Source organism: Sceloporus occidentalis, unplaced genomic scaffold (assembly GCF_023333645.1).
Source record: "Sceloporus occidentalis isolate IW3139 unplaced genomic scaffold, rSceOcc1.0.p SCAF_6, whole genome shotgun sequence".
Lineage (NCBI taxonomy): Eukaryota > Metazoa > Chordata > Lepidosauria > Squamata > Phrynosomatidae > Sceloporus > Sceloporus occidentalis.
In genome coordinates this window covers 38,275,751-38,296,288 of record NW_028316986.1, presented here as the reverse complement: position 1 = coordinate 38,296,288, position 20,538 = coordinate 38,275,751, and the positions used below count along the sequence as shown (strand labels likewise).

General features: G+C 43.6%; 1 protein-coding gene across 1 annotated transcript in view; it reads right to left on the bottom strand.

The window, feature by feature from the left end:
* The window catches only part of TGFB2 (transforming growth factor beta 2), a 130,836-nt gene extending 114,517 nt beyond the window's left edge, over positions 1-16,319 (bottom strand). Inside the window, exon 1 of the mRNA XM_089529329.1 lies at positions 14,122-16,319. Coding sequence (XP_089385455.1) covers positions 14,122-14,467 — 346 coding nt within the window. The 5' untranslated portion in view covers positions 14,468-16,319. The remainder of the gene's footprint in view (positions 1-14,121) is intronic.
* Positions 16,320-20,538: the final 4,219 nt, after the last annotated feature.

Sequence of the window (20,538 nt, the reverse complement as noted above, 5' to 3'; positions counted from 1 at the left end):
TGCTATGTCATTATATTTAATGGGACTTGAGCATCCGTGGATTTTGTTATCCACGGGGGATCTTGAAACCAGCATATAGTAAGGGTCCACTGAATGCGGGAATAGATAATGTTCCCTAAAATAATGAATGGTAAATAAAAGCACACAAAAACTTTTTGGTAGGCAGGGCAATAGTGACTACCAACCCCAACACCAAGTGGCCTAGTCATCAATGGAAAGGTTGTGATGGGGATTACAAGTGGAGGGGTAATGTAATGTGTCTGTGAAACAAATGCACAAGAATAAACAGCACCTCCTAGTAGCCTTTGGGACAATGAACACCCCCTTTGCTTACCTTCTGTTGTCATAAAGACAGTATGTAGCTACTAATATATCCATGATTACAGGGAATAACAAATTACTTTTCAAACCTTGTTTTACAATATGTGGAAAATAGCAGGAGGGTGACCATTAACCAAGCATAAAAAGAACAGAAATGTATTACACATTCATACATCAAAAGGACACCCATTGGCATGAATCTTTTTCCAATGTATTATGTACAGATCCAAAGGCAGAAATAATTACTATCATTTTGTTTTTTGTTTTTTAATGTATTTCACCATAGTAGGAAAGACTGACCAGGCAATCTGTGTACATTCTTAACTGGCTTACCCGGATTACTGGAGGGGGGATGCTTTGGTGTCAAAAAATGAAAAGTGAAGGAGGAGTAATCATGCATGCCTCCTGGAGGCCTTTAGCAACCACTCCAATCCAAAATCTGAACTGGGTTTCAGGAATCCTGAATATTAGTCCAACTTGCATTAGAAAACCCATATGACTATTTTTCAGTTATTATTTAACACCTTCACATAACATCTGGACACATGGAAGATGCAAAAGTGGGGACTAAGCCAGCCTGATTGCATAAAGATAATCCAGGGGTTTCATGTTATAGACTGGAAAGCTTGTTGCTTTTCAAACAAACAAACAAACAAACAAACACACTCAAAACATTTTTACAAGCTGTTATCAGTTTCTCAATATTGGCAATTCATTCTACTCTGCTTTTTTTCCCCTAGCACTGTCCCCCCAGGGCAAGAGTGAGAAAAGTGCAACCAGCTAGCCACAAGCAGCCATAAATCTCTTTCAGGGCCCCAGTCTGAAAATTATTTAAAACAAACAAACAAACCTTTTTTGCCCCGAAATTACTGAGGGTCCTAGTATACCCCCAATTTCACCACATTTTGGGCACACTAGGAAGGCCTTTTTTCCCCTATCACTTCCTGTTGAGAAAACAAAAGCCTCTCCTAAATGTAAAATGATCTGGAGGAACAAAATTGCCCACCATCACTCTGCAGGGAGCATTTGAGAACAAAGTTTTCAAATTTTCAGGGCCAATTCCATAAACTCTAATTAACTCTGGAAAATACGCTACTAATTAATGCCCCTCAAAATAAAATTAAAATCTCACAGTCCTTATTGTACTTTTGCTGTTCTGTACTACCAACCTAGCAGTTCGAAAGTACGCAGTTGCAAGTAGATAAATAGGTTCTGTTTCTCAGTGGGAAAGTAACAGCATTCGGTACAGTCATGCTGGCCACATGACCACCAGAGCAGTCCTTGGACAATGCTGGCTCTTTAGCTTAGAAACGGAGATGAGCACCGCCCTCTACATTCAATTACAACTACACATTCATGTCAAGGGACTATCTTTACCTTTACTTTTAGCAATACTAAAACCAAGGATATAGCTCTCAACAGCAGCAATGCTGAAAGAAATAAATGTGGATGCAATTCATACTAATTAAGACAATGGTGGGAAATTTCAGCCAGTCTAGAAAGCAGTTTTCATTTGGAAGTCTTGATGCAATACTACTGAATTTTGTGATAAACCAAAAAAGCCATTAAAACAAGAAGGAAATGCATACCGTGGGGTTAGGAGCACAGGACCCCAGTGAAAGTGGAAATACCGCACATAAAAAACACTATTTTTTTTTTGCCTGATAGAATACCTCTCTAGGAATCTCTAGATCCTCCAGTGCAACTCTATGGACACATCTGCCAGACATTGGCCATAGAATTGGCCTGAAGGACCTACAAATGCCTAGAGAAGTGTTCTCTCTAGAAATCTCTAGATCCCCTGTGTGATTTTTGGCAGAAGTTGACCACAGAGGCATGCTGGATGACCTAGATATTCCTAGAGAGAACATAATAATCAAATCCGTGAATAACCAAATCTGAAAAAGTCAAATCTGCAAATGTGGAGGGCTGACTGTATTGCCTTCCCCTCCCACCCAGTTTTGGTGACATTATACAAACCCTTGGAAAACAAATATTGGGGCAGGATGAGTGCCTCAAAAAAGGTTTCAGGGTACATGTAATTCATGGGCAGGATGCTGCCAATCCTTGCCTTAAAACTTACAGGGGCTTTGTTGTTGTATTCTATCCTGGGAAACATTAGGCCTCCAGCTGTTGTCAGATTGCAACTCTCATTAGCCTTAGCCAATACAGCCAATAGTGGTGAATGATGGGAGTTGTAGTTCAAAAGCAGCTAGAGGACCATATAGTCCCCAGCCTTGTTCTATTCAAAGGAATAGTGACTGGGATCAAAATACCAGATTCTACTCGACCAGCATTTTAATCACACCATCTTACCTTTTATTTATTCCACCCTGCCCAATACATGACTATCAGTGGATCTCCTTGTATGGCCAATACTAAGGAATTATCATTTATGCAGGTTAATCTATCCATAGGGCCTAAAGGCACCAAATCCCAGTGGCATTCCCAGCACTGGTGTTACCTGGTGCTGGGGGTGGGGCTTCCAAGGGCCAGGGCTTATAGGAGACGGGGCTAAAAGGGCAGCCTCCCCCCAAGCATGGTTCCAAGTCCTCCAAGGACTCAGAGGCAGCCTCCATTCCTCCCCCATGCTGCCCTTCCTCCCCCATGCCCTCCAAGTCCTTGGAGGACTTGGAAAACAGCCTTCCTTCCTCCCATGCCTTCCAAGTCCTCCAAGGATTCAGGACAGCCTCTGTTCCTACTCCCATGCCCTCCGAGTCAATCCTATTGATTTCTCAATGACTGCATGTTGTGATGACTTCCATGTCCAACCAGGCATCATAGGTGTAACTCAACAGATTATATATTTCATCATCTCACCTCAAATTCATTCCTCCTCCCCAAGGAGTTTATCTACATACTCAAGTACAGTGTAAGTGATCAAATGTAAAGAAATGCATGTGTGAATGGTGCCAGAATCACTACAGTTAAACATGGTTTGTTACTTTTGTTCTGGTGTTAACAGTAGGTACACCCAATCCTACTGTAATGTGCATTAAGCCTTTTAAAATTAGCCTTTAAAGAATAAGAAAATGAAGCATCTTATCTAGGAAGGCATCAAGGAGACAACAGCCCCAATCCAACTGTTAGTTAGTCTCAATCAGAGCAGATAACTGAAAGAACTGCTGAGTGGCATATCACATCTATGTAAATGCCATTGATTCAAATTGGGATTAGCAATTGGATTTAGGCCACAGTCTCCTAATATACTGTCACTCATATCCCAAGCCATGAGATTTCAGAAACAAAACTAAGACCTGGTGACAGTCCCTGATGATGTTACAGAAACAGTTCCTGATGATGTAACTCCAGTGATGTCATTAATTATAATACAGTAATTATCAACTATTTACCCAGATAATAATAATAATAATAATAATAATAATAATAATAATACTTTTATTTATACCCAGCTTTTCTGCTACATGAGCAATCAAAGTGGCTTATGTCATCCAAATAAAAAACATCTATCTTAAAAAACAATACATCTTTCTGGTGTTTACCAAGCTGTGTACTGAACACAAATAGCTAAACTTTTCCCCAGTCTTGTTTTAAACCCTTTGCCAACAACTGCTTTAGCAACATATGGGTATTGTAGTCCAACCAAATAAAGATTTCCAAGCTCTACTTTACACAGAATATCTTTTGTTAGCAACAATTTAACACTTTTTTCAATTGCTGATTTTAACACATGAGAGCTACAGTCCAACCAAAGAAAAATTTCTAAACAAAAAAAGTTTTCCAATCTCTGGATTTCTTTCTTTTTACAGTGCGCCCACGCCATACGCGGGCGCACTATATGCGGCTTTCAACATGTGCTGAAAAGCACGAAGGAGCCTTCAGGAGTGCGTGGGGTGCAAGCGGTGGCACGGACCGCCGCACCACTGTGCCATGCACGAACCCCATTACTTTCAATGAAGCTCGAGCATACACGGGGGGGTTTACGTGGGGTTGTCTGGAACGGATCGCCAGTGTATAAAAAGGGCACACTGTACTATCAAGTTGTAGAATTCTCCGTCCGTACCACCCCAAATAAGAAATAATAAAAATAAAACTTTTATTTCTACCCCGCTTTTTGTAAAAACAATCAAAGCAGCTTACAATGTTAAAAGAATAGACCATATATATAAAATACCCCCCTTAAAAAGGATTAAACAGTTTAAGGTTAAAATTACATGAACAGTTAAAACAATAACGGTGGGCAGAGTCATCAGATGTATGTGGGGGGTCACTACATGGCTGAGTAATTTATTCTGGGAAAGCTTGCCGGAAGAGATCCATCTTAACAGGTTTCTTGAAACTATCTAGATTGGTGATTTGATGGATCTCATCCAGCAGGCCATTCCACAGGCTGGGAGCAGTTGCAGAAAAAGCCCTCTGGGAGGTCTCAGTCAATCTGTTCTTTATAGGTTGCAGTAAGTTCCTCCCAGGGGACCTGAGAGCATGGGGTGGATTGTATGGAAGTAGGCAATCTTTTAAATAAGTTGGGCTCAAACTATGTAGGGCTTTAAAGGTAATAACCAGCACCTTGTATGTGCCCAAAAACTAATAGATAGCTAGTGGAGTGACTTTAATATTGGTGTTATATGATCGCTCCTAGATGATCCAGTGATCAACCTGTACACCATATTCAGTACCAATTGCAGTTTTTGAACTAGGCACAAGGTTAGCCCCATGTAGAGCGCATTGTAAAAATCATCACAATAATACCATATATTTCTTAAAGGGAGATGATATTAAGAATAATGGTAATGATAATAACAATAACATGGCAGGGGGTTGAATTGGATGACCCTTGTGGCCTCTTCCAACTCTATGATTCCATTAGTCTATGAACACATGTACATCTTTAAAATGCTGTGCATGTAACATATCCCATTCTTTATTTGAGGTTGTGGGATGGCAGGTGCTATAGGGGAAAGGGTTTGGGAACTAAAGGGGAAGGGAAGGAGAGGGAAAATAATAAGTGTACTTAGGAGAAGTGGTGATAGAAAGAAAAAAGGATGAGAGACAAGAAAAGGACTGGGAAGAAGGGAGAAGGCACATGTAACCAGAACTGGTAAAATCCAGACATTGTGAGTGGAGGCTGGAGAAGAGGACAAGAAAGAGCAAAGGACAGGTCTTGAGGACTGGAGAAGACAGAAGTATAGGAAGGTATAGTGAGGAGAGGAGCAGGGGGAAAAGAAGATGAGAGAGAAAGGGAAAGAGAAGATATTTACTTAGGAATGGAGGAGGGGGATATGGAAAAAGAGAGGTGAAATCAAGGAGAGCAAGGAATTAAACACCTAAAGAGAACTGAAAAAGAAATACATGTGTATCAGACTAACAATGGTGTAACCCACATGAACCTCAGACCAAGAAAGAAAATTGTACTGGCTTTAGGAGGGTGGAAAAGCAATTGGGAAAATTAACAATGAGATAAGGGGAGACTACAAAGCAACAATCCTGTAGTATTATATTTAGTGACTCCTAAGTCACTAAATACTGTGGTGGGCTAAGTATTTTCCCATGCTGACTAGGCAGTGGTGCTGGCATGGATGGGAAGACTCTGAGATATGAAGAGAGAGGGGAAGAGATGGCTAGGCAGCCTCACCCCAAGAGTCTGCAACAGCTACTCTGAAGCAGCCTGCCCCGATTTCTGAAAAACACATTTCTTTTTCAAGGTTCTTGCTGCAAGATTCCTCTCCTTTCTCTGAGGCTCTGTGGGAGAAGGACCAGTCCCTGAGATATGGCAACCCTAGTCACATGGCATGTTAAAATTTGAAGAAACTTAGTAAAAACATTTCACATTGTTTCAAAACATAATATAGAGATGTGGCAGGACTTGTAACTGTGGGTAGGGGCAAAATGAGGGCATTATCCCTTTAAATAAGAATTCTGCCTCATCTGAAATGAAATTTTCTTCCAGTCCACAAATTTCTACCACTGCAGTAACTTAAAACTTCAGTTGAGCATTTAGACATACAGTTTAGGTATCCAAAGGTATGGGGCAGGCAACTTTACCAAAGAAATGCAAACACAGCAAATACGTTTTGGGAGTGAACAAATTTCATCAACTCTCTCTCTCTTTCTCTGAAATGTTAGCAATTTAGGGACTGAAAGTAAATTTCATCTGGGGGCAGAATTCCTATTTGAAGGGGCAATGCTCTCATTTTGCATTACTCCTCTGAAGTATGCCCAATGCACACATTGCTATCAGCTGTACCATGGGTATACACAGAAGACACACATTAGAGGTTGTAAAATGTATGAATTGGTCCTCTGTTACTGGTTCCTGTCAACATGAGCAACAATCTATAGTGCAGATCAATATCAGGACTCTGAGACAGTGAGTACTCAGACAGAGAGACAGAATATCAGGGAGACATGCCAATGCCTGAGACAGATGGGGAGACTCACCAGCAGCCACAGGTTGTGGACACAGAAGGAAACACAGGCATGCCAATACCTACCCCAGCAGAGCATTGTTGAGAGAAGGAAGAGTGGACAAGGAGACATTCCAAGTGTTTATATCTAAAATGCTCAGCACCTGCAGGAGACTGCCAGACCATAAATAGCTCAGCACCTCAGTCAGGAAGTGGTTGCTGACAATTGACCTTCTTGGTGGAAGCAACATTCATTATTTGTATTCTTGTTTGTGTGACCTAATAGCCTTAGACCTTGCTCTGTTTATTGACTACACTCTTGAATCTCCCTTTGGACTATTGCCTGGATTTATTGCTGGACTGTGTATGACTTGAACTGAAACTGAACTGACTTCACTGCTACAGCCTCCTACTGGTGAGCCATATTTCTCCCTGTGTTTCTCTCAGGCTCCATATCTTCCTACATTCCCTTTCTGGGGGTCTGATTTTGTACCAAGACCAAAACAGGACATTCATTTAGATTTATCAGGAAGTGAATGTTACTGGATGCAGTAGGAATGATCAGCAATGGTTCTCATCCCATGTATGAATGCACCAAATATTATTGGACATTAATTCACACAAACCCCAGCCACTGGATTCTGAGGGATTCTGAAAGCTAAATTGCAACATTTGGAGGTTCCCCATTTGTGAACCACTGCCATAGAGTGTAATTCCTATAGAGGTTTGTATCTATACTACAAACATATCAGTCTTATACAGTAAAAGACAATATGCACGCATACTCTTTCTCTCTCTCTCTAATCATTACTTTCCCTACTTGCTAGTAAACGGTTCCAGACAAGAAAGCTTTACAAAAGCTGGCTCCTTTCCTCCTATCCCCACATCTTTTTGGAAAGATACATGATTGGAATATTTGTTTTTGTTGCTGCTGTTGCAGCACATATTAGTTAGTAAACATACACAGTGAGAACAAGATCAAAAGAATGGTACGAATCCAGACTTTGCCTTCTCTGAGTTGATGGGATCCATTCGTGAAAGTTAGCCTGAACTCAAGGGACTGGGGATTGGTGTAAAAGCACTATGAAATCCTTAACTGGTCTCAAATAAATGTTTTTAGTGGCCATAGGAAATGGAAATGACTTTTTTGTGTACACAAATAGCATTGAGGTGGAAAATAAATATAGTCAAATTAATAACTGTTTTTTTCACTAACTTCCCTGTAATGCAAGGATGGCACTGTGCTACCTTCCCAACTTCCATCATCCTTAGCCAGCATAATCAATGATGCAGAATATGGAAGTTTCAGTTAGTCAGTCTATTACAACTATATGTATGCAGCCCCATCACATCAATGATACAGTTTTTAAATTGGAATTGCAGTTCAACAACACCTGGAGGATCACACAATTCCCATACATACAGGACATCATATCATGTGATCTTGATTGCAGAAAAGTTGAGATCTATAGAAACTCAGAAGCAAGAGATAGGGAGGTGCATCTACACTGTAGAAATAATGCAGTTTGATACCACTTTAAGTGCTATAGCTCCATTCTATGGAATCTTGGAATCTGTAGTTTTACAAGGTCTTTAGTGCTGGCATCTCATGAAACTACCAATCCCAGGATTCTGTAAGGTGGAGCCATGGCAGTTAAAGTGCCATTATTTCTACAGTGTAGCTACACCCATAGAAAAAAGCTGAGCAGAGGGTATACTGTTCAGTTTCAATGTTCTGAGAGAATAACAGTATAAACTTACAGCAGGAATCGATATTATTTTATGTTATTGGACTTGCTCTAAGGTTGTGGTCATAGAGTGCAATCCCAATTGGCCAGGACCCAACTGAGTCATCACTGTGCCAGAAGAACCTGTGTTAAATTCAAACCATTCCCAGCCAAGCAGTGCTACTACATATTACAGTGGGCCCTTCGTATTCACTGAGGTTTGGTTCCATGACCTCTCATGGATACCAGAATCCATTGATGCTCAAGACCCATTACAGTTGACCCTCTGTATCTACAGATTTGCCATCCACAGATGGCAAACCTGCATTGTCCCCAATGGCGATGTGTGCACATGGCCATGCCACCATTAGGGACAGCCCCCATTGTCCCATGGTGGCTCGTGCACGCAGCTGTCTCACATTAAATTCCGCTGTCCCCTATGGTGATGGTGTGGCTGTGTGCATGTGCCACCACAGGACAATGGGGGCTGACCCTAATGGCGGCAGGGCCACATGCACATGCCACCATTGGGGACAACATGGCCTTGAGCATCCACAGATTTTGGTACTGGCAACCCTATGAGAGACTTCCAAGAGCTTCATCATCAACAGTTCTGCTTAGGTCTTGCAGACTCAGCAGGACTGTGGCTTGTATGACTGAGTCAATCCACCTGTGTTGTGTTCTTTCTCTTCTGCTACTGCTTTCCACTTTACCTAGCATTATCATTTTTTCCAATGAATCATCTCATCTCATGATATATCCAAAGTATAATAGCCTCGGTTTAGTCATTTTGGGTTTTAATAAGAGTTCAAGCATGAATTGCTCTCAGATCCATTCATTTACCTTTTTGGCTGTCCATGGTATCCATAGAACTCTCTAAACCATCTATACCAGGTAAATCTTTTGAGTTATAACTGCATATCCCATATTTCTTTCTCTGTATTTTACATTGCTAGACTAATAAATCCTTGACTATAACTTGGAAAAGTTACCTTTTTGAGCTATTATAATCTTCCATGCTGAGTTGAAGATTCTGGGAGTTAAAATCCAAAAAGTAACTCATCCAAACTTTCTTCTTGACACATGTGAATTGTTATGTCTGTCCTTCAAGTTAGTGTCTTTTTAAGCCCCCACAGACCTATCTAGCAAAAGCTCACCTTTTTATCCCCTTGGTGCAAACTATCAGCAAAACCTTAGCACAACTTCACTTTGAGTCTTAAACTAACAGCACGTGAAAAGATTAATACGAATAAATTCTGAGCTAATCAGGTCCCTTCTTTAACTGTTGACACAGTATTATTTATATCCCATAAATACCTTCTTGACTAAAATTCATCCCAGGAGATTGGCCCAGTGCCAGGGCTATTCATATTTACGGTATTTATATAGCACAGTTGGCCAAGGATAATATTTAAGACAAAAATATGCCTTGAGATATATACAATATCTCTTTGCATTTTTCCTTCCCCCCTTTTAAAAATCTCTACATTGCTAAAAATATTTAGACTGAACTTTACAAAACGTCCCACAAAGACCTATCAGGGAATCTGTGCAGTGATATATAGAGGACTGTGAGTATAATTAGAGCATATTTGTAATACTTGGGCTGTAGTCAGTTACCAAACGCTAATATCTCTGTGGTAAAAAAAAAGAAAGATTTTTTTTAAACCCTCTGAATGATGGTTCTTTCCCATGCCTTTCACTCAATGACCTCAGTGGAGTTGTAGAGCTCTCCTTCCCCTCCCACACCAAGGCCTCCTTTATTAATGCAGGAGTTGCAGAGTTTAAAAAAAGTTCCTATGAAGGAAAAGTCACAGAGCTATTTGGCCCTGCATTTTCAATTCACTCAAGAGTAGACACTCACTCACTCACTCACCATATATATATATATATATATATATATATATATATATATATATTCATATATGCACACACTATTTTTCTCTTGGCTGCATTTTTTGTTAGAATGCCTTGTCCAGCCCTTATACACATAACTAGACAGCAGTGGAAAAACAGTTAACCCACTTAGAGATCTTCCCAACCAAACATTTGCAGAGTAGGGCTGGCTAAAAGCTAGTGGATTCTTCAACTCTTAAACTTCTGATGCTCTCTGTTGGTGGTTACCTGCAATCTACACTTTCATTGCTTTTTTTCTCTCCCTCCAGTCTAGGATTTAGACAGGATGATGATCATCAGGATGAGAAGGAGGACACCAGCAATAACAGCAACAACAATAATAGTAAACCTTTTAAAAAGCAGGTCTTTGATTCCTAGGATAACATTTCTGTTCTAGAGTTCAGTTCAACAGAATACAAATCACTGGGATTCATTCATTTGGGATGACAGTGCCTTCTTTATGCAGTTGGGGGCAAAGTGGCAGCATAAATTGCCTCCCAGGAATGACCAATGTAGATTAGAAAATACATTTCATTCATAAACATTTTCAGAAAGGTAGGGTACTTTTTTCAGATGCCAGTAAAATAAGTGCAGGGGGAGTGTCTTTCCTTGGACTACCATTCCCAGAATCCCTCAGCCAGCCCTGGGAGTTATAGTCCAAAAAGGCACTTCTCCAATGCTGAAGAGAGTGTGCTTGTGCCAGTGTGTACGTTTGAGTTCTCCTCTGCATGTCTCCGCATTATTGCTACAAATTACCAGAGATTGAGAGAGTGCTCACACATTGCAGGCTGGCCCCAGCACACTTTGTAAAGTCTTCCTTCCCTCAGGGCAAGATAGTGCCTTAATTACAATAATAAAAAGCCTTTGCTTGCCAGGCTGTCCTCTTCCTGGGATTGTCATTTAACAATTAAAACGGAGAAGAGAAGGAGAGGAGAGGCAGCTCTCAAGCAACTAGGATTCTGAGATCTCTGGCTGGCATCCATTGCTATTGCTAGCAAGCCCCAGCAAGCCTTAAAGCTACACCTTTGTTGCATTCAACATAAATAGAAGAGGCTACAATTAGTAAGTCTGGGATAAAGTTACTAAGATGGCTGCATTAGCCATTATAACAAGAGGTACTTGCTTTCCAGAGGCAGGCCAATAAAAGTAGGGAGGGAGGAAAAGAAGAATGGAAAACAAATCAGGGAAAGCAGGACACTGCAGCCTGGACATACAGTAAAGTTGTTATTATTATTTTATTCTCCATACATAATGTTTCCCACCATGACCAACATCTGAGTTTTGTCTTTTGTCCTTCCTGCATAATCAGCAATGATGGGATTTCACTGGATTTGGTGTGGTAAATCATGCATATAATACTGTTCTCATGCCCTCATGGTGAAACTCTGATTGCACCCATTTTACAGCTGAAGATACTAAGGCAGCAATCCCTGCAAATGAGCCACAGTAGACACAAAGCAGGAGACATGGCTAGGATTAAACTATACAACTGCAATCCTAGGCACACCTACTTGGGCAGAAACCCCACTGGGCTCAACAAGGTTGATTTCTGAGACAACATGCATAGAATGGCTCTGTACAATTAACTAGACAGTTTGCTTAGCCAAAGCGCAGGAGAGCCAGGCCAAAGCTGAGCTGGGATTTGAATTCAGATCTTCCACCTCCAAGAGCAAGGCTTTGTCTCTGGACCACAGTGGCGCTCGACCAACATACAATGCCAACTCCTTCAAGTTATAATTTATTTTTCAGAAATGACTGCATGTAATCAGCTCCAGCTGAAACATTCATAGACTATCCAGGAAGCTGGACTTTAAAAAAAGAATAATAACGAAGGCAGGAGTAACATTCTATACCAGAAAACAAGGTCACCAGAGAAGAAAATGCCTACCACATTGAAAAGCCGAACCAAACAGGCAATTCTAGGACCGGACCTTTTTTCTTTGGCTGTACCAATGTAAGCTATGAACTTTAGAGGAAACTTGATTTTGGGGTGGAGACACTACTGACCTCACTTTTTCTTGTTTTCCTCCCAAGGTACACTGAAATGAATTCCTGCATCACTGAGAGAACAGATCTGGTTTAGAGGCTACTAGCTGAACTGGGAGATAGGGGAGTGATAAGAGAGACTTAAGTTGGAGGGAGGAGATTGCTGAACAAAGTAAAACTAATCCTATTAAAGGGAGGTTTGTTGACCCAGATGTTGGCAGAGTCCTAAAGGGGAAACTTACACTGAGCGCTGGCTAGTGGCGGGGTGAGCTGGGTGGAGAGCATCCAACCCGAACAGACTGAGAAGCCACCGTTCCCACCCAGAGGAGAACTCTGAAAAATAAACAAGAGAGACTCGGAGGATGAGAACAGATAAGGAGGCTTATTAATGCCTCTGGCATCTGAAGGCACCAGGCACTGCCAAAAGTGGAGGCGATCTGCCAGCATTGCCAGATGTCCCATACTTTGGAGGCTGACCTCCTTCTCTTCTTTTCCCAGCCCTAGTACTGATAGTCCAAAATGCCTCAAAAGACAAAGCTGGAGGAACTCCTCTTGATCTTGGATTTCTCTGCAGATGCTCTCCCTTCCATCCCAGCCTGGGTCCTCAAACTATAGTTAAAAGTCAGCCAGGAGCCCTTCATTCCACATGGTTAGACCTTTCACCAGGCCCCACAGAGATTTTTATCAAGCCACAGGATCCCTATTCCATCACACTTTCCCAGGGAAGGACCAGAAATTGGGAATGGGAAGAAAGAAAAAATGGAAGATTTAGAAGTCTGGGTACATAAAGGAAGCCAGCAAGGTCTAGTCGTTTGGATGTTGGGCTACAACCTCTGGAGACCAGGGTTCGAATCCTTGCTAGACCATGGAAACCCACTGGTTACCTTGGGCAAGTCACACTCTCTCAGCCTCAGATGGCAATGGCAAATGTCCTTTGAACAAACCTTGCCAAGAAAACCCCATGATAGGCTCGCCATAAGTTGTCAACAACTTGAAGGCACACAACCCCAAACAACAAAGTAAAGGAACATTGCCTTATATTTTTAGGAGCCTAAGATAACAGAAAGCCAGCATGGTGCAGTGGTTTGAGCAATGGACTGCGAATCTGGAGACCAGGGTTCAAATCCCCACTCAGCCATGAAGCCCACTGGGTGACCTTGGGCAGATCACACTCTCTCAGCCTCAGAGGATGGCCATGGCAAACTCCCTCTGAAGAAACTTGCCAAGAAAACCCCACGACTTAATGGCTTGAAGGCACAGAACAACCAACAGCAAGATAATAGAGGGTAAAGGCTGGAAACATCACATTCTTAGACGCCAGTCCCAAATTTCATCCTAACTAACCCTGGATTGCCACCTGAGGTCTCCAGAGGGCAAAGCAACGCTAGAGACAACACAGGCCATTCTAGGCAGGGCGACCAGATGTCCTCGCCACAGAGGAGGAGAAGGCACTGCAAAACGATGTAGGACGTCCAAGTAAAAAATGTAGGACATCCCCAAATACACGACCCTCCTTATCCACGGGTGTTTTTTTATGCACGGATTCAAGCACCCACCGCTTTATATTTTTTTAAAGAGGATACATGCCAAGTAGCAAACTATGATGGTCCATGAGGGGACACCATTTTTGCTATGCCATTGGATTGAATGGGGGTTGAACATCCACAGATTTGGGTATCTGGGGGGCAGTGGGGAGACTCTCTCTTTTTGGACCACAACTCCCAGAATCCCCCAGCCAGCTGGCTGGGGGATTCTGGGAATTGTGGTCCAAAAAAAAGTAGCTTTGCCCTTCTATGCCTTTCTACACATCAGCTATGGAGACTTACTGGCGTTCTGGTAGCTGGGCTTGGGGTCGATCTTGTAGACCTCCTTGGCGTAGTACTCCTCCTCGCTGCGCTCTTTCTCGCAAGTGGCGGCCCGGTGGTTGGCTTTCTCCTGCAAGAGGTCCCTGGTGCTGTTGTAGATGGAGATGACCTCCGGGGGGACCTCCTCGGGCTCCGGGTATTCCTCCGGGGGGCTGGTGAGCTTCAGCTTGCTCAGGATCTGCCCTCGGATGGCCTCGATCCTCTTGCGCATGAACTGGTCCATGTCGAGGGTGCTGCAGGTCGAGAGGGCGAAGGCCAGCGTGGCCAGGTCCAGGGTCAGGAAGAGGCTCAGGAGGTAGCAGTGCATGATGTGGAGGAGGTTAAAAGAAGGAGGAGGAGGAGGATGATGATATTGAAAAAGAATAAGTCCTTGCAGTCCTGTTGAGGGGACAAGGGCTCTTCTTCAAGAGAGGTGTCCACTTCCAGACCCAAAGGATGGCTCCTCCCAAAGAGTCCAGAGGTTGTTATTCCTACTATATATATATATATATATATGAGAGGAATGAAGCGCCGGGGGGAAATCTCAGCTCCTTTGGGGAGCAACAGGTTGGAGAGGCTCCTTTCGCAAAAGGTTGGAAGCGGTAGACTAATAATAGTAATAATAATTTTTATTTATATCCCGCCTCTCCTCATGGGGTCGAGGCGGGCGGGGTGGATGGATGGCTGGATGGCTGGCTGGAAGGGGGGCTCAAGGAGCCATGCAACAGGTTGCCAAGTTTTGGGGGAAAGACGATCAAATAATAGTAATAATAAGACTAAGAATACAGGCAACAGGTTGCGAGCCCCGAGGCCCCCGCGGCGCCTCCCGCTCGACTGATAATCTTGTCCAAAAGATAACCTTTAATAAGGAAAACAGGAGGAAGGGGAAATCACAAGTTTCTTCGAGAGCCGAAGGAGCGAGCGGCGCTTGGAAAGGCACCCACGCGGAAGAGAGAGCTGCCCCGGGGCTCTCTCGCTGCCTCTCCGGCTTCTCCCACGCACCGCTGGGCAGTCCAAGGGAGAGAGATGGGGAAGCCCCTTTTCCTTTCCCCCCTCGGTCCACGCGTGGGAGTGGGTCCACCGAGGGAGAGGCAGGCGCCTTGGGAAGCGGGGCTGGGGCTGGGGGTGTGCTTTCCTTTCCTTTCCCCACTCGAGAAATCCTCTCCACGCCTCGCTCCCGCGCCCCGAAGAACCGAACCGAACCTCCTCAAGCAAAGCAAAGCAAAGCAAAGCGAGGCTTCTCGGCTTCCCAGCTCCGACCAGCCTCCCTCTGGCTCCGGCTACTTCTGGCTCCACCACTCTTCTTTCTTTTTTCCCTTCCCTTTTTTCTCTCTCCTCTCTCTCTCTCTCTTTTCCAGGAGCTCCCTCCTCCTCTTCCTCTTCCTCCTCCTCTTTCTCCAGTCTTTTTTTGAAAGCGGGGAAAAACCACCCAAACCCCAAAGTCCAGCCCAGTCAAGAAGGGCTATTGCAATACTGCAGGGCTGCCCTTTCGCAAGACCCTCTTTCCATGCCCCGAGTCTGTTTGGCTTGGGCTGCTTTATATTATTATTATTATTATTATTCCAGAGCTTTCCCTCCTTCCCTTCCCTCAGGAAAGGACTTTTTTTGGAGGGGGGGATTTGTCTCCCCGAACAAGGCGCCTTCTCCTTTGCGGGCTTCCAAAGCCCCCTCCGGCGTCCCGTGTCCCCTTCGGCCTTGGCCGCCCTCTGCCTTCTTCCTCGCTCACAGCCTCAGAGGGGGAAAGCCCTCCATCCCAAGCCCAGTCCAGGGGCAGCCTCCCTCTTGCCGCTGCCCTTTCCCCAGCCCCCCTCCTGCTTTGCTTGGCTTTATGTTTTAGTATTCCAAAGCTTCCCTCCTCCTCCTCTTCTCCCCTCAGGAGGGGATGGCTCTCCTTTGCCGGCTTCTAAAAGCCCCCCTCGGGCTCCTTTAGCCTGGCTTGGGCTCTCTCTTCTTCCACAGTCTTAAGAGGGAGGGAGGGGAAAAACCCCCAAATCAGTCCAGAACAGACTGGCTCTTGCCGCCCTCCCCTTCTGTCCACTCCGCGCGTGTTTTGCTGGCTGCTTTCTGCAGAGTTTCCAGTCCTTCCCTTCCCTCAGGAGGGGACTTAGTTGCCTCCCTTGCCGGCTTTCAAAGCCCCTCTTCTCCCCCGGACTCTGCCTTCCTCCTCAGCCCTGAAGAGACCTGACTTTCTCCCACAGAACCCCTGGCGCTCTGGCTTTCATACAGAGAGAGGGAGGTTTCCCAGATGACGTCGAGGAGCAGCAGCCTGGACTCCTTTCGGAGGCTGGTGCAGACTCAGGGTGGCCAGGCGGTCCTCCTTTTCCCGGACCTGCCCTCCATTTCCCAGGCAGAGGGGCGTCCTTTCAGGCTGTGGGAGTTTGCACTGTATTATATTGTGACTGGAGAAAAGGTATGGTCAATGGCAGGTGAAACTATGCTAGGCTGCATCCACACTGGAGACATAACCCGGTTCGGCACCGCTTTAGCTCTTTCTGGCTCAAGGCTATGGAATCCTGGGAGTTGGAGTTTGTTGTGGCACCAGAGCTTTGCTACAAGCTTTGCGACAAACTACAGTTCTCAGAACTCCATGGCTTTGAGCCACAGCAGTTAAAAGTGGTGTGAAAGCAGATTATTTCGCCAGTGTGGATGCATCCCCAGAGAAAAGGAACAGGCAAAGCTCCCAAGGGGATGGATGAGGTGGCTGCAAACTGGAAGAGCTCTAGCTGTTGGGGATTTGGGGAGGGATTCCCTATCTGCAATGCTAGAAATGTGGGAGCTGATGGCAAATTCAATTAGGAGAGGGAGAATTTTGGTCAGAGAGGCAATGCTCCCTTCGCCCAGCAGTAGTAACCCTCCTGCTTCTGTGGCTAGGAGAGCTATGGGTCTTCAAGGAGATGCTCCGCTGTAATCTAAAACCTCCCCCCAAATTGGGGACAACTGCTGTATATTGTCTTTAAAACCAAGAGCAGGGAAGGTGTAGTAGCCCTGCAGATGCTTTAGCACTTAAACCCCAGTCATCCCTCACTAGTGGTGATGCTGGTTAGGAATGATGGGAATTGTACTCCAGCAACATCTGGAGGGCCACAGGTATCTCATCTCTCCTGCAAACCCTTCTCCAAAAGGTTCATTTTCAAAGGTTTGTATTTAAGGTTCCATTCTGAAGCCAACTTTCCAGCAACTGGGGAGAGTTCTGCCATTGGCACATGTGGTGATGTGCTCAACAATGTCATTGTGTGCAATATTGCCAGAGGTCAAGAAGGGGAGAAGAATTAAAGTCTTTGTAGAAGTGGTTTTGGGATTTCATGCCTAGTCATGTCATGCAGTTAAGAGCACTCATAGAGCCCTGCAAGACCCAAATGCATTTTAAATGGGAGGTCATCAGAATTAATCACATTATTTCCCTGATTCAGATGAAGCCTTTATTGAAAACAGCTTAGGACATCATAAAACACTCCCACCCACAATACTTCTGATCTCAGACCTGGTTGGATGGGAGACCATCAGGGGATATCAGGGATCTCCAGCTAGGGCTAGGAAAGAATCCTACCTGAGACCCCAGAGAACCACTGCCAGTCAGAGTTGACAATACTGCATTAGATGAACCAGCGCTCTCATTCTGTATGAGGCAGTTTGCCATGTTCATGTGGATGATATAGCGCATATAGGGTGGTTGCTGCCATCCAAGAAGCATAAGGTTTAATGTGGCTGCTGTATGTTCTAAGCCTAGTGGACAAAGACTTAATCCCAGGGATAGGAATATGTGACCCTCCAGATACTGTTAGACTGCAAGTCTCATTATTCATTGCCAATTTAGGACCTTATCACACTAAAGGAATCCCACTAGGAAACAGGATTTAAAGTAGAAAGATCCTGCAAATATGGGAGGTTTATCACATGACATTTCTGCAAACCTGAAATAATGCGAAAAGAAAGCAAACGTAAAGAGGACAAAAACGACAGCTTTTTACTTTTGGGAAGTTGTGAAAGTAAAAAGCTGTCATTTTTGTCCCCTTTATGTTTGCTTTATTTTTGCATTATTTCAGGTTTACAGAAACATTGTGTGATAAACCTCCCGCATTTGTGGGTTTTTTCTACTTTAAATCTACTTAAATCCCATTTCTGAGCTAGTGTGAAGGTCCCTTGTCTAAGACAGTGGATGATGGGATGAGAAGTTAGTAACATATGGGGACCACAATTCCCTTGCTGCACATTTAAACTTCCTTGAAGGTGAACAAAATGGAAGAGATACAAACATTTTAGGCATGTATTGTATGCCATGACTTATATGGATCAATTAACCCAGTGGTTCTCAAACTTTGATCCTCCAGATGTTGGGGACTTCAGCTCCCAAAATTCCTGAGCCTCAGCCATACTGTTGGAGACTCCTGTGAGGAGAAATCCAAAACATCTGGATCCAAATCACCTATTTGGATGCTTCTATACAGTATTGAGCCCAATGTAAATACCAATTAGCGCTTGTGTTGCAATTGAAGGAAGAACTCCATATAATGTGGGGAAACATGCAGCACAAGTCTCTGCACGTTTATTCCAAAGTGAGCCACCCAAAGCATACTGGTTCTTACACCCAAGCAAGTGGGTATAGTTCTGCAGGCAGCCAGAAAGCTTCCAAGCTCTTTCCACCCTGTAAAGCAAATGTGTAGTGCAGGACTACAAGATGCAAGAGAGTACAGAGCTCTTTCCTTGACAACAGTTGTGTGAAGGAGCTGCAAACTATTTCTGTTGGTGTGCTCTCTTATGGGGAATTATTAAAAGTGCAGGTTGTTGTTGTGTGCCTTCAAGTCATTTTCTGACCCATGGTGACCCTAAAGCAAACTTATCCTGGGGTTTTCCTGACAAGATTAGTTCAGAGATGGTTTGCCATTGCCATCCTTTGAGGCCAAGACTGTGACTTGCCCAAGGTAATCCAATGGGTTTATATGGCTGAGCTGGGATTCAAACCCTAGTCTCCATAGTCATAATCCAACCACATATGCTGGAGTTATACCTTTTGCATCTGTGTAGGAGAAATGTAACTCTTCCTTGCTCCATGTTTATCTGCTGCAAAGGCCCCTTCCACCCCATCCTGAGGAGCTTCTAGTTTGTTCTGGCACCTCTGGAAAAAAAATAACTAGATGAAGGTTAAGGAAATCCAGACTGAATTCTTCCCTGGTTCACTGGCTGGTCTTGAGCATGCTCTCACAAGACTGGGCACTCTCTCACAGGGCTGTGGTGGACAGGTAGAGAGCCACATGTTCCACTTGAGCTCTTTGGAGGAAAAGCAGGATACAAACATATCAAAGGATAAGAGGTTGGGGAGGGACACTTCTAGGGAAAATAAATGAGTGTAGGCATGAGTTGTACCTTTTCTCACAGTAATTGTGGTCTATCATCCTACCCTCACCCCAACCCCACTATCTAGGCAAATATGGGATTGAATAAACAGTTTTTTATGGTTCACTCTCATGCAAAGCCAATTTGTTCCCCTAACCATTAATACAAAGAAAGAACAAAACTTATATTTTTCCAGTTGAATACAGTGGTGTCTTTTTCCACATGATTTTCAAATTAATTTAACTATTATAAAAATGGAGACACCTGGAAAATTACTTCACTGAGTGTAAGCATCTTCTGTATCCTGTTAAGTTGAAAATTATGTGATGAGGTGGTGTTTCTTTTTTTAAAAAAACACTCTTGTGGTTTCTTTTTACATTGTTAAATGCAAATTCTCTGTGTAAACTATAAAGGTAATACACTGGATTTGCTGACAACCAAATTATTACATAAGAAGGCTGGCCATGTTTCATACACTAAAGACCATTGTTGAAGGAGAAATATGTTTTGGAATTTAAGAGGTAATTTTCATAAGCTGCACAATGACGACAAGCATCAGAGAATTGCACAATTTCCCTTCTTTGAGACAAGGCGGTTCTAGTATAAAGCGGATTTTGAAATGCACCAACTTATTCAACAGCCTTTTCATTTATTTTCTTTCTTATAGTCATAGCTAGGGCTAAGGTTGTTTAGCCTCCAACATTTCACAGATGAAAACTCGGATACATGTAGCCATGAAACATCAGCATGTGGTCAAGATGGCACAAGTTATTAATAAGGAAGAACAAAACAAACAAAGAAAGGCTCCAGCAGTTTGCTTTTGCCCCAGACTACTGCAAAGGGTTGGATTATGCAAACTACTTTGGCACTTTGAACTCTGCAGTAATTGAAGTAAGCAGAGAATAGTGGGAGAAAGTGGGAGGAGAGAGAAATTGGGACATTTTAAAAGCAGCTGAGAAAATGGGACAGCAGATGATTAATCTGGACAGCTGGGAGGTTTGAGATGTCCTCTGTAAATAGTTCAAAGGAGGACTCTGCTGTAATAAAACATTTTGAAATATGCAAAAT